Genomic DNA, 14,473 nt, shown 5'->3' on the forward strand with positions numbered 1-14,473 from the left:
TTTGTTTGAGTATTTTATTTTTTATATATTTAATTAAATAAATTAAATTAATTTTAAATTATAAATATTTATTCATTCAAACAAATAAAAATCTATCTTAAATTATTAATAAAAAATTTAAATAAAAACTATCTTAAATCTATTAGAATATTTTATTAATAAATTTCGTATATACTTTCCACTATATTAAAAGTGAAAAAGTCCCTTTCTTTTCCCTGTTTATTGACTACGTAAAAAGGTGTTAATAATTAACGTAGGGGTGGGTCCGTTTTTTATTCATCATCACACTGATGCCAAACATTAAAGGATTGGATCTGCTTATCTTATCACCCGCGCGCCAAAATTGAAATTTCCCGATTATAAAAAACTCCAAAAGTCATAATTAATTTTTAAGAGATTTATCATATTTCTTGATTTTTATTCACAATCGTTAAGCCCCTTTTTAGAAATTCGATTACGTTAGAATCTGAAGAAAAGAAAAACTGCTTGCAAGTGAGAGAGAGACACCATTTGTGAGATTACTTTAAAAAAAGAAACGAGCAGAATTAGCGGGCGATGCATCAGAAAAAACTGGCGTGAATTTTTCGAATTTGCTGCTTATTGAAATTGACTCCTTCAGGGGGTCGAATCTCTGCTACTCGAACGTGACCAGTTCTGAATTTTAATTTCTTGTCCCCATTGTCACGCGTTTTACTCGTAGGACGAGGGAGATGTCTGAAACCAGTCGATTCCTCGCCTCTTATTTTACTTCCCAACCTATGTGGATCTCACACGACTTCTTCTGAGGTCCTTTTTTCTTTTTCTTCGCCTATTCTTTCGATTTCTCTGTTTAAATGGGATCGATCGCAGCACTGACTTCAATTGATTGGGAGGAGGAGTCCTTTCCCGTCTACCAAGACTTCAAAGTTCTTCCTCTACTCGCCTTGTTTTTCCCGACGATACGGTTCTTCCTAGACAGATTTGTATTCGAGGTACGCAGGGACATAACGCTTTTCTTGTCTGAGTTATGGATATATCTGTTGGTTTTCTTGTATACTGTTTTTTGTAGATTCTTGCTCTCTTGCTAGATGATATTTCGTTGGTTTTCTATTGTGTCAGTTTTCCTTGTGGAGAGGAGAGGAGAGGAGAGGAGAGTTGGTTGAGTGGTTTTCTGCGGATCTGGTTTTGCCGAAACCTTTACATGCGTTTGCTTGGATTCTTGCACTTTTGTACAGTAAAGAACTCGGTGATGTAGCTGATATTACTTTATCTAATCATTTAGTCTAAGCGACTGTTCGAGGAAGAAGACTCGATGAATAGGAAATTCTCAGGACGGGTCTGGTAGAGTTCCTGATGTTTGTTTTGTTTCATAGTGGCGTGTCATGACTAGACTCTGGTGGATATATATATATATATATATATATATATATATATATATCAGATCAAACTTGATTTGTGAAACGTGAGCCCTCAAAGGTGTGGTGATGTGTATCTTCTTTTCTGGTTTCAAGTTATGTACGTTCTGTTGGTTTTTCTGTGTGTCAAATTTGCTTAAATTCTTAATAGTTTATCACCAGGTTATCCGTGATGTATTAACATTGAACTCAATGTTAGGGATCTGTATTTGGTGTCAAAGTCAAAATAAAGTAAGCTGAACTTCTTTGCGAGGAAGCAAAGCTCTATGTGAGACAATAATGGATTCATACTCAATTTAGTATTCTCCTAGACATGTGGTTGATTGATCGCTGTATTACTTACAGGCCACTGCTGGCATCAATTTTATTTGTTGTTAGGGCTACTTGATGAATCTCAAAAATGTTTCCTATTAATCAAATATCTCTTGATCTGAAATTTAATGTTCTTTAGTCACATTTGTCAACAGCATTCTGAAGAGATATAAATATAAGAAAAATGTTCTTGTTATGATTAACTGTCCATGTTCATTTGTTGTTGTAGTTCTTAATAATTTCTTGTAAGAAGGACAATTTTTTTGCTCTAAATGGGAGATGTGAATAATTATTATCTACTTAAGGAAGAGATGCATGCATTTTGAGTTTGGATATGTGGTAGTTAGTTTCTTTTTTCTGTCTTGAAATTGATTCTTTATTTCTTGTTCGTTTTCATTGAGAATAAGTAAAAGAAAAAAACCCAACCAAAACCAAAAATGCCAAGTACTATGCATTCTTTCAACTACGAATCTCTTCCTTGCGAAATTGCTTTTTGTAAAGTAACCAAAACCAAAACGCCAACTACCAAAAATTACTTTCTTTTGCAAAGTAAAAAATAAAAAATTCAAAAGTGCCCCCTACATACTTTAAGTCACTATTCTCACAATCTTTAGTCATCAATTAACAAATTTCCATCTGCAAAAAGCAATTTCGCAAGGAAGAGACCATGCTTGAAGGAATGCTTAGTAGTTGGCATTTTTGGTTATAATGGTTACAACCAAGTAAATTAACTTAAAAAACCAAGTAGCTGCAAGTTAATGTGCATTTCCCAGAGAGCTTGAACTGGATGATTGCCACACCCCAAAATGCTCTTTTTCTACCAATGCTTTATCATTTACGAAAAAGGGGAGTTTGACAGGGATGTATTTATTAAAATGGAGACCAGCATATATAGTTCTATGTATGGGGTTATATAAAATTATGAAGATAAAGTTTCAAAAGAGAGCTCTTAGATTCATACCGATTTGCTGCAAGTATGCTAGTAGGCGATCCACATTTCCAGAATTTGTGTGTTGGATATTTGACATGGATTTGTTGCAAAACTTGAAAGGAAAATGAGGAATGGATATAGTAGAGACCTTTGGCTGCTATCATCTACATCATCTTTGCTTTATTCCAAATATAAAGGGTCAGCTGCACGAAACCTTGTTAGATAACTCTTTTTTGGGTGTCTTTCCTCAAATATTTGTTTGCTGCCTCCACATTGGCCTATCTATAGCTCTTGTTTTTACTCAACTGGTATAAACAAGATTTTCCATATGGTTACACTATGGGCATCCTTTCAACATTGGCCTATCTATAGCTCTTGTTTTTACTCAACTGGTAAGAACAAGATATTCCTTATGTTTACACTATGGGCATCCTTTCAACAAAAACAAACCACCTCATTCTACTTCTTTTAAGTGCACTGTGGTAGTTGCACATCTAGAGTTGTGTTCCTAATTTTTCTGCATGTTCATCTCCGCAATCTCATAAATCTTTAATCTTCTGTGATCAGTATTCTGCCTTATATAGATCAACTTGTATGATATTTGTCATATATTTGCAGTGAGCCGAATAGAGGTTAAAGTAAAAGAGCACCATTTATGATGTTATGTATATATTTACTGTAAATGGTGCTGTGGTGGAAGAATGTAATCAATTGCAGTTGATTTAATGTTTTTAAAGGATAATGAAGGCAAAAAGGGCATGGAAGGAAATTGTTGGAGATGGGTGTGATAAAAGACCTACCTATGACTATTTGGCAAATGATATATGAGAATGGAGGAAAAGGACTCACATAGCTCAACTTAACACTGCTAGGATAAGGCTTTGAGGATGATGATAGTAATCAATTGGCAAAGACTGATGTTTTTGTTCTGGTTCTCATTGTATGCCCCTTTTGACTGGTTGAAGTCCTAACAACTGCTAACTCTATGTTCCTAATGAATGTTTAGAGTGGATGGCTTCAAATGTTGAGCTGTTGACCATTAATTGTAGTTTTTTTAACATCCGCTTTTAGAGCAATTTGAACTGCAATTTTAGTTACATCAGGTGATGAGGTTGCTATGTCCTTGTAGGGAAACCCTTCCCTTTAGCTTCTCCTGATGTTGTCTTTTAGTGTTCAGTACATCCACCCTAAAATCTCTTTTCTTCTGGAGGCAAAATAAGCAGCATTCGATTTCTTTGAGGGATGTCAACCGCCAGTTCTAGATGTATTTTGCTTGGAGTGTTCTATATAAGTTGGAGTTTTCTTAAGGAGGATATTCTGCTTTTTCTTCCCGAATTCTTGTTTTTAAGCAAAAACTTTTGTTCTTCTTTTATGATATTGTTCTAATGGGAGAGAAAGCCTAGCTTCTTTGGTGCATTCTTCTTTCATATATGCTCTATAAAGTCTATACAAGGTGTTAGGCATCTGGGTTAGATCAACTAGCTAACAATGTTTAAATAGGCCTAAGCGGAGCAAGTCGGTGGAACCCCTTATTGTCTAGGCAACAAGGTGGGCGCTTCAATTATGAAGCTGTTTTTTTACATATTTTAAATTTATTAATTATGCCATAAAAAAATTGAACTATTAAAATACTTCTCAAAAAATAATTGAAACATTGCAAACATTTAAAATCTATATAGGAGATGTCTCTAAAACAGAATCAAACATTAAAAAGTCCAATAATCTTCTCAATAATCTGAATTAAAAAAGAAAAAGAAAAAGAAAAAGAAAAAGAGAGTAATGGACTAGGGAGAGAGTGAGAGAAAAAAGAGAATTGAAGAGTGACATCATCTGGACAGAGACAGAGAATGTATTTTGATCAGCCATCAGGATATTAAAATATAAAAGTGAAAGAATCTAAAATGAGTGTGAGAGAGAAGACTTGTCACTTACATTAGTAGAGAGAAAAGGCACTAGGAGAGTGAAGGGGAAAAGAAGTAAAAGGCATTTTAATGAAGATAGCATAATTCGCACCATATGGACCTCAATATCATCTTTGTCTCTACCCTTTTGAGTAAAACTGAAGAAACATTTTTTAGAAAAAATCTAAAAGGAAAGAAAGAGGAAAAAGAAACAAACCAGACTAAAACATTTCTTGATGAAGGCAATTTGCGACAAGATTGGTTACATTAAACCAGTCTCTGTTTTATTATCTCTAGATGAAGACAGGAGAAATTAGAAAATAATTAAAACATTGAAGTGGAAGTGTTGAACTTAAGAGAAAATGGCAGAAAAATTAAAAGAAAAGTGCATACTTGGACAGAGGACATAGTCTTTTAACCTTTTTCCAGATGTTTATTTTCGATTGCTGGACAAGAGAATGAAAAGGAAAGAAAAGAGGAAGGGTAAGGAAGACAAATGAGTTTGTGCCACTCCAAAGGAACCTCTTTTTAATTTTGTCAATATGCTTGCAGACGAAGGCAGGACAAGTCAAGAAGGAGAGGTAATAGTTTGGTATTCCAGCAAAGCAAGACTTGAGGAGGACGAGTCTTCCAGCCTTTGAAAGAAACGTCCCTGCCAAGTGGGCCAAGTAAAGCCTTAATCTTCATAGCATACTCAAGAGTCCCATCACCAAAAATGAGTGTGTCATCAGCAAATTGAAGAAAGGGAATGTTAAAGATAGCAATATTGCTGATCGAACCAGGCCAGCGAAGCTCCCTTGCCTTGTAGATCATAGGGGAAAGGAATTCAGCAACAATATTGAATAGAGGAAGAGAGAGCGGATCGCCTTGCCTTATTCCCCTAGACCCTTTGAAGAAGCCACAAACCGTACCATTAATCAGAAGGGAGAAAGAAGCCATTGAGATGCAAATCTCAATCCAAAAGCGCCACCAGTTCCCAAGCCCCATCTAACCTAACAAATCGTCCAACAATTCCCAATTCACCCAGTTGAAGGCCTTTTCAAGATCAAGCTTTAGGGCAAAGCGGGGGGGTGTTGGAACGAGAGAAGTGGTCAAGAAGCTCATGTGCTGCCATGGTGGAGTCTAAAATGTTCCTTCATTTGAGAAAAACCCCTTGGACGTAATTATTAACCAAGGGAATAAGAGCCTACAACTTGTGGGCAAGCAACCTAGTGATGATCTTGTAAGAGCTGGATATGAGGCTAATAGGACGAAAGTCACCTGACTATTCCACATTAAACTTCTTTGGCTCAAGGATTATGAAGGAGGCTCCCATACTTCTGAATGTGATACCCCTATTGTGGAAACCCCTAACCATAGCAATCACATCCTGCTTAACTATAGGCCATCCCCGATGATAAAAATCACCATTAAATCCGTCTGAGGCAAGGGCCCAATCATAAGCCGGACCAAGCATAACAAGCTCAATCTCCTTGTTGGAAAAGGGCAATTCCAATAGGGAAGCAACAACAACGGAAATCTTGGCAAAGTAGAGATGCTAAAATTTAGGTCTACAAGGGCACTCCTCGGAATAAAGATCTGCATAGAACTTAATTTAAACATTAGTGATAGAGGATCTATCCGAAGTTACCTCATTATCAAAGCATAATGATGTAACTCGGTTAGTCCTTTGCCTTGCCGAAGCGACGACATGAAAAATTTGGTGTTGGCATCCCCCTCCACCAGCCACTGGAATCTGACCCTTTGCTTCCAATGAACTCTTTCTTGATGGAGGAGGGACTGAAGACGAAGCTGAAAGGTAATTCTTCAATTAAAATAAAATATAAAATATATTAGTTGAAGGGAACTGGGTAGGGCAAACCCTAAACCGAATCTGACCTTGCCCCCACATAGTTGTTTGCAAATAAAATATAAAATATAAAATAAACTTAAAAATCTTCATTTAAAGGCACAAATTTATTTTTTACTTTGTATCCTTAACATATTTGAAGAATGGCAAAAAACTATTTGTTATCTTGAAAGGGCGGATGGTGCCTAAGGGTATATTCCAATACTCCATGTGGTCTCCATGAGGTGGGGATGGGAATACCCAGCTCTACCCCACACCTATGTGGGATTTCACCTCATCCCCATCTTGTGAGGTCAAATGGCAACCCTATCTTTTGTTTGGTAGGACAGGGCAAGACTGGGTCCTTGTGAAACCTGGCTAACTGCCACCCCTATCTATTGGGCGTATTTCATGCCATATTTGGTTTGCTCCCTGTTTATATAGTTCACTTCTCATACATGTTATCTATTTGTTTACACCTGGACATGAGGGGGATATTAATGGGCATGATCCCTCTTGGGTTAATGTCAAGAAAAAATGTCTGGTTATGAGTTTAAAAAAAAAAACTACTAAATGTGGCTAATAGTTTTTGGATAGAACTGGATTAACTTTATGATAGAGTAATCCCATACCAAAAAAGAACTTGTATAATTAAATACCATCTTTAAAAAAGAAAATTATGTAAGATTAAATATATTTAAAAAAGAACAAGATGCAAGATTAAATTATAGTTAATTAGCAGGCATGTGTACATTTGGGCTGGTAATTTGGTTTCTTCAGAGGGCAGAGCATTTATATTTCTGCATATCTTTATGAAATTTTTATGTTCTCTCCATACATTGTCTTTCTCCCATATTCCTACATTGTTAATTAACTGTCATAGCCTACTTGTTTTTGGCTCTTCTTGTCATTTCCCGGGCATGCATTTTTTTATTTACTTCATTAATCACCTTTGCAAAAAGTTCATATGGGTATCAATTGTTGTCTTTTAAAAACAAAAAGAAGGAAGAATGTATGTTAATTGGACATGCTGTGCACTTCTGGTGAATTTGAACTTGTTTTGAGAATCACGTGTTAGTAAATTGTCTCTCTTAATTGAGATAATCATGAAGGGTAGTTTTCTTTTCTTTTGAGCTTGTGAGTGCACATCCGTGTATGCCTGTCTTCATTAGTTCTTTCATTTGGAAATCTATGTTCAGTGCCATTTTATGTGGTTGTTGCAGAAAATTGGCAGGAGATTAATTTTTGGAAGCGCTCATGGCAAGCAAGTCGACACAGAAGAAAGAAAACGGAAGCTCAGAAAATTCAAGGAGTCAGCATGGAAGTGTGTTTATTTTCTGTCAGCAGAGTTTCTTGCTCTGTATGTTACTTATGATGAGCTATGGTTCACCAAAACCAGATACTTTTGGGTAGGACCTGGTCAACAGGTCTGGCCTGATCAGAAACTCAAGTAAGATGCCTCTTTTTATAAAACTTGCTGATTGGAGTTCTATCTGATTCTATTTTTATGAAAAATTACTAGATTATTTAGAGATATTTTGGCCTCTTGAACTTTTGTATAGACATGTTTCTTGTTGGAGATTTACTGGCTGAGGGTTTTCTAGACATCCCCCGACTGTTGGACACCAGATCCATCTCTCACATCTCAATTTGTAATTTTTTTCTTGTCTTGGCTCTTCTTCCTCTTTTGTTTACATAGGACAATACCAAAGGTATTATTATATGGAAAATTTAGCTGAGAGCCTTAGGTACTTCGGGTGACTTCAGGGGGCATATAATTGCTGTCTGGAAAATAACTTCGACAACTGTATTTTTTTTCCAGAAAAAAGTTGTAACATATGTTTGTATGCCCTATGTGGATAGAATTGTCAATGCACTAAAGCTATCTAAGAACATAATTCAGTGCAGAAAGTACTTGACTGATTCATACTGCTGATCGCAGATTGAAACTAAAAGGGCTGTACATGTATGCTGCTGGATTCTACACCTACTCTATATTTGCGCTGATTTTTTGGGAGACAAGGAGATCTGATTTTGGGGTATCAATGGGTCATCATGTGGCAACTGTCCTTCTGATTGTACTATCTTACATTTTCAGGTGTTGTACTCTGACTGAATATTAGTTTTCCTGGTCTTAGCTCCTATCCTCATACTGATCAATATTGTATCCAACTAAGATTAACTTAGAATTTTATCTACCAATTTTCTCTCAGATTTGCTCGTGTTGGTTCTGTTGTTCTTGCTCTTCATGATGCAAGCGATGTATTCTTGGAAGTGGGAAAGATGTCCAAATATGGTGGCTTTGAAACTATTGCAAGCACTTCGTTTGTTCTCTTTGCTGTATCATGGGTCTTACTTCGCCTTGTATATTTTCCATTTTGGGTCATTTGGAGCACAAGGTAGGCGCAAACGGCGTTCTTCATTAATAGGCCTGTTATTTCTGAATACTTCAAATTTGTTCTTATCTTTGTTCCCTATCACTTTAAATTGGATGTGAATAGAATGGGACTGAGTACTGGAATGAAGGAGGCTTTTTACTCTATAGATGTTGCAATTATTTTGGTTAACAAAATTAGTGTTAAAAAATTGTTTGCCTTTTTTTTTCAGTTATGAAGTTTTGTTGACATTGGACAAAGAGAAGCACAGGGTGGATGGACCGATTTACTATTACACATTCAATACTTTGCTCTTATGCCTGTTTGTTCTTCACATTTATTGGTGGGTCTTAATATTCCGGATGCTAGTACGACAAGTCCAAGCAAGGGGCCAGATTAGTGATGATGTTCGATCTGGTATGTGACCTGGAGTTCACTTACAATTTTGTTATTAGATGCATGTGAACATGTGAGCAATTGCATTGCCTTATAAAATCATGTGGATAAAGTACATTTCCAAGGGTCTGTTTGGAACCCCTAGAAAAGAAAATGAGAATCTGACCATTATTATTCCCAAAAATAGTTAGTAAAAATGAGATAATGATCAAATTCTCCTTTTCACTAACTATTTTTTGGAATAATAATGGTCAAATTTTATTTTATTTTCTTTTCCATGGGGTTCCAAACATACCCTAAATGCCAGGCCATATCCACAGTAAACTGAATTGCCATTCGCTAAAAGTTTTTGTCTGATTAACGTCACTCAATGGTCAGCAATAAATGAAGTGAGACGCATTAGTTTGCTTACAAATTGCAAACTGCAATAATAGAGAAGGATAATATTTGCTGTAACTTGATTATGCTTAGGTGAAGACTCAGTAAAGAACTTTTTGAAACGGACAACAATTTTAAGGGGAAATTCTACACGACAGCTTTGCTGTATGAGGAAGAATCTCTGCCTCATGGAGATGAAATCAAAACTATGGTTGGCATATTGTCAACTATATATTAATGACGGTAAAAGAGGGGAATCAAGTATTGTTAGTCAAAAATATGTGGAGAAGTAATGTCTTTACTTCCTGTCTAATGAATTGGAAAACCAATGGGTGTTCTGCAGATTCAGAAGATGAAGATGACCACAACGATTGACGGTTTACACACAAAATAACCAAAGCCCAGGTGCTCACTTCTTTCCCTCGTTTCTGTTTTTTCCTCGTTTCTGTTTTATTTTTCTCAATTGCTTATCTCATATTATGGTACCTTGTAGCAATACAATAGGGTCCCAGATTCAGCAAGGGTTCCCAGACGTGGTCAACTTGACTGAACTTTGATTTACTTTCAGATCACATGATAAAAGTGCTTCTTCTTTTTTGTGGAGAAATGTCTCGTCTTGCTTGGATTGTATATTACCAGTGCTGGAAAAATAGGGCTCGAACTAGTAGGAAGACCCCAAGTGAGTGTGTTGCTCTATGAGATGGATGTGCAATTGAATCCCATTTTTTAAAACTCTGAACATTTTATAATGGTAAATACGAATGTCACAGTGAATAATGTAACAATACGAAGAAGCGGATGTAGTTATCTCATTGGATTTGAGTCACAATCCCATGGGATTATCTAATGATGTACTCGATTTTCAAATTTGTCATCAAACACTACTCTCCTCCCATTCTTGGGTTTTATTGGGAGAGGAAAAAAAACCCCCAAAATCAATTAAAATTAAGCGACTTTAAACAATAACTACCCATTTATATTAAGCTTCTATGTTTTTTAACTTATGATAAATTAATATATTACTAGTTTATATTTAAATTACCAAGATAAAGTAAAATAAATTAATAAGATAAGTAACAAATTCTACATTGAAAATATATTATTTTTATAAATACATGACAAATCATAGCAATTAAAGGGGTAATTTTATAAATACATGACAAATCTCCCGAGTAAACTCAGAGACGAAGCCTCATGGGGAAGCTTTCCGGCATAGCCCCCTTCCCACTCTCTTCCAAATACCAGGGGAGAGGGGAGGCTTCGCGTCCTCCTCCCGCTGCCCCCTCGTCTCAGTGAAGACACCACTCAATTGCAACTCCCCCTGTAATCGAGCAGCTGCGTACAGCGTACTCGGCTTTCTGCCGGGACTAGTCAGTCTCTTCTCCGAATAAAGGCTAAGACCGGACGATACCTTTTACGAGGAAGGAGAGAACCCAGTTGGTAAACCAAAGCTGGTGAAAAACAGAACTGTGCCGATTGCATTCTGGAACGCACCATACTGTATAGATTACAGAAAGAGAGACTTAATGTTCTCATTTTCACCGTTTTTTATGCTTCTTCGTCAGAAGATATCCGAAATAATAAGAGCCATGAAATCAGGAGAAGAAGAAAAAGGAAGCATGAACTTTTCTAGAGGCCATTGCAGCAGATTAAATGATTCTAGCGTTTTTTAAACGTGTGGAAGGGAAGGCCATGGATGAAAGGCGCGCCCCTACCATAGACTTTTCATGAACCTCGTGTTTGAAATTGGCAAGTGAAAGTCAAGAGTGAAATCGAAAGATTTCCTCTCACTTACCCAAAAGCGATGGTGCGCATACACGATGGAAAGTGAAAATGAATGACACTCACTCGACACCTTCTGGGTCCTCCTCTCTCTAACGTTCCCTCCGTCCTCCTCTCTCTCGACCCTCTTTGTGTCCCAACCCTCGTCTCTCTCGTCTCTCGCTCTTAGCTGGCTCGTCATCTCACCGTGATGTCTCTTCTTGCCGTCTCAACTCCTCTCTTTCTTTCCCCTCTCGCCGTCCGAACCCTCTTCCCCCTTAAAGTTCATTATTAAGCATTTTTTAAATAAATTACTTTATCAAGTATTAACCTAAATACCCTCTATCAAAGTCTTTTTAATTTTATTTTTTATAATTAATTAAAATAATATTTTTATTTTAGTTCATAATTATATTATTAATTATTTTATTTTATTTTAATTTCCTACAGATGAATGAAAGAACAATATTGGAGGCAGGAACAAAAGCAAAAAGCCTGTGATTAAATCAGCAATCTACAGTACCCTTTTCATCTTCAACCAAAAGCCTCCCCTTGAGATGATGTTCAGATAAGTATTGCATTGGTCACCGTTTGTTCAATCTTGAGACGCTAAAATGATTCCACTGATCGTTCTATTTCATTCTTTCTATTTATCTTCGAACGTAGCAAGGGATCAACTTCGTTCTCGTCGAATGAAAAACACATTTAGTAGTGAATCAAATACAGATTATTGGGAAGTAAGTTCTTCACTTCCATCGTTAGTCTTATACAGAGAAGTGTAAAACTCCCAGGATTGTCATCCTCAGAGATGCTCTCAGCGACATATGTACAATGATTAATTTTACTGAAAAGAGAAGGGCCAGAAATCCTTCAGATAGCCAGTTTCAGCCATGATCGTGGTGGAGAACATTTGATCCACCTCAATTTCTACATTGGATTTTGGCGAATCGGCCCTTGATGCGTGGCCGTGTCTCTGCATAAACCTTTCTCGAAGCGTACCTTATCGTCTTCTCAAACTTTCTTGTTTTCCGCTTCTCTCTGTACCGGAGAACTCTGGCTTCTCTATCCATGGAACTGAACTGTGTTGGCATCTGTAGGGGTGGACCTGAGAAGAGATCGATTGTTTCCTTGGTGGATTTTGTATTTGAGTTTGAACTATCACTTATGATCGTTTCGGGTACAATTCCGGCCTCCATGGACGAGAGGGAAATCTGAAATTGATATTAGAATCAGGGTCTCGAAATCGAAGTCATAAAATTGGAACAACTGGTACGTCAAAGCTTCCATATAAAAAGAAACTGGTATAAATGTCGTTAATGGTCTGGTATCAAGAAGAATCTATAGAAGGTAAGAGCTTTAACGATAACCAGAAACTGTAAACGACGTCAGTGAAAGACTCATGATAACAACAAGGAAGTAATCAAGTGAGACAGAATTCACAAAAGAGAAAAGAATAAAAAATGACACTCAAGTTGTCTTAGTACTGTGCGACCTGCTTGGATCAACTCGGAAGGAAGAACTCGATTTCTGGAAACAGTAATGAAACATATAAGTTGAGAAATCATGAAAAATCAATTAAAAGATCAAGTCATAGTCAGTGTTTCTTTTCTGTTATTTCTCAAATTTCTGCAAATTCAAACATGCCCTGTTCTCGAATCTGAGTACTAGGAAGATTCGAATATGTGCTACACTGAAAAGCCAAAATGGGATTTGAGCCGGAAGAATTGTTTTAAAAAAAAATAGAGCATAAGACTCACTTCAACCAAGATGCAACGAGATCAAGATGTGTAATAAGAACCAAAGAGGGAATCCATTAAAGCTAGGCGGAAGAACCATCATATCGTTTTTTAGACATGTCGAAGGTAGATGGTAAAACAGATTTATAAATTGAAAAGCATACAATTGCCTAATTCGAAAAGGAAACTCGAAAATTTTCCGATGAACTGATAAAGATTAAGGAGGGTTGAAAGACTTAATTCAACAAAACCCCTTCAACCTCAAGTATTTTCTTTCAAAAGCTGGTCAGAGAGATGTAATGATCAATTAAAGAAAAATTCATTGCTCAAAGTAGAGCTAAAAATACAGATAACATGGAAATTGATCAGCTTCAACAACCACCCATAAAAATAAAGCAGCAATAACCAAATAGAGAGAGAGAGAGAGAGAGAGTTGGGGAGAACCAAGGGGAGGAGCTGGGTACTGAGACACTTGCATGACTGTGCATGAAACAACAAAGAAAAGCCCTGACCTCCTCAAGCTTGGAATGATATAAAAATGGAAACATACACTGTGGCTGACTGAAGCAGGGTAACTATAACCAGGTTTATAGTTGTGACACTCTAAATCCAGCTGAAAGTTCCGGGAAGTTTGGTTTTCATTTCCTCCGACGCATTGAACGGGAACAACACTATCACTTTCTTCGTGCTTCCGGTTACTGAACTGATTGTGGTAGCTCTGATGTTGATTATATTCACCATTGTTAGACTGATCCTCAGTGGAATTGTACTCCATCAGATCCAAATACTCATCAACTTCCCCTCCATACACATAACCGCCACTATTTCGGTTCTTGCCAGGATTAAGCAACAACCAAGAGGCGGCCTCGTTATCCTCTTCGTCGTCCACCTCGTCGCTGCCGAACCCATCGTCGGCATTAAAGTCAGTGGCAGGGGGATTGGGTCCGGCAGGGTGGCCATCGATGGGGAAAACGGGGACACGATGGTGGCGGCGAGCTAGGGGGTTAGCAGTGTGCATGTCGGCGTCGCAGGAAGCGCAGAGAGCGGCAGCGTCGGCCTTGCAGGTGACAGCAGCGGGGGCCCTCTCGCAGGCCTCGCATACCCCGACGCGCTCATGGCGGAAGAGCAGCCGGTTGGCGGCGTGGACGCGGGCGTCGCAGCCGACGCACAAGTAGGCGGAATCAGCCCGGCAGTAGACGGAGCAGGCAGCGGAGCGGCAGGAGTCGCACGGCCGAACCCACCCACCCCCGGAGGTCCTCTCTTTCAGCATTTCCCCCTTTCGCCTGTCCTTGAGCAATGAATAATGAAGGGGGAAGAATGTTATGAGTGATGACGAAGGTGCAGGCGGATGAGGAGGAAGAGGAGGACCCGCTGTCAGTAAGGAAGGAGAGAATCCATAAAAGTCCACGTGGCTCGATATGGGAAGGTGGGAGGGGTAGGGGTGAAGCGTGCATGTGGGCG

The 14,473-nt window shown here is 37.9% G+C and overlaps 1 protein-coding gene and 1 pseudogene across 1 annotated transcript; one reads left to right on the top strand and one right to left on the bottom strand.

The window, feature by feature from the left end:
• The first annotated feature begins 497 nt into the window (after positions 1–497).
• Positions 498–10,247, top strand: LOC137941299 (ceramide synthase 1 LOH3). The gene is made up of 7 exons (XM_068786646.1): positions 498–971; positions 7,590–7,816; positions 8,309–8,464; positions 8,580–8,765; positions 8,974–9,158; positions 9,859–9,920; positions 10,009–10,247. The coding sequence occupies exons 1-6, from the start codon at positions 834–836 to the stop codon at positions 9,888–9,890; spliced, it is 924 nt and encodes a 307-aa protein (XP_068642747.1). The 5' UTR covers positions 498–833; the 3' UTR covers positions 9,891–9,920; positions 10,009–10,247.
• Positions 10,248–12,028: 1,781 nt separating this feature from the next.
• LOC137941691 (zinc finger protein CONSTANS-LIKE 2-like) lies at positions 12,029–14,282 on the bottom strand (annotated as a pseudogene).
• Between the last annotated feature and the right edge of the window lie 191 nt (positions 14,283–14,473).

This window comes from Aristolochia californica, unplaced genomic scaffold (genome assembly GCF_029961685.1).
Source record: "Aristolochia californica isolate CCGP_79_NKW_82.1479 unplaced genomic scaffold, dmAriCali1.0.hap1 SCAF_9, whole genome shotgun sequence".
Taxonomy (NCBI): Eukaryota; Viridiplantae; Streptophyta; class Magnoliopsida; order Piperales; family Aristolochiaceae; genus Aristolochia; species Aristolochia californica.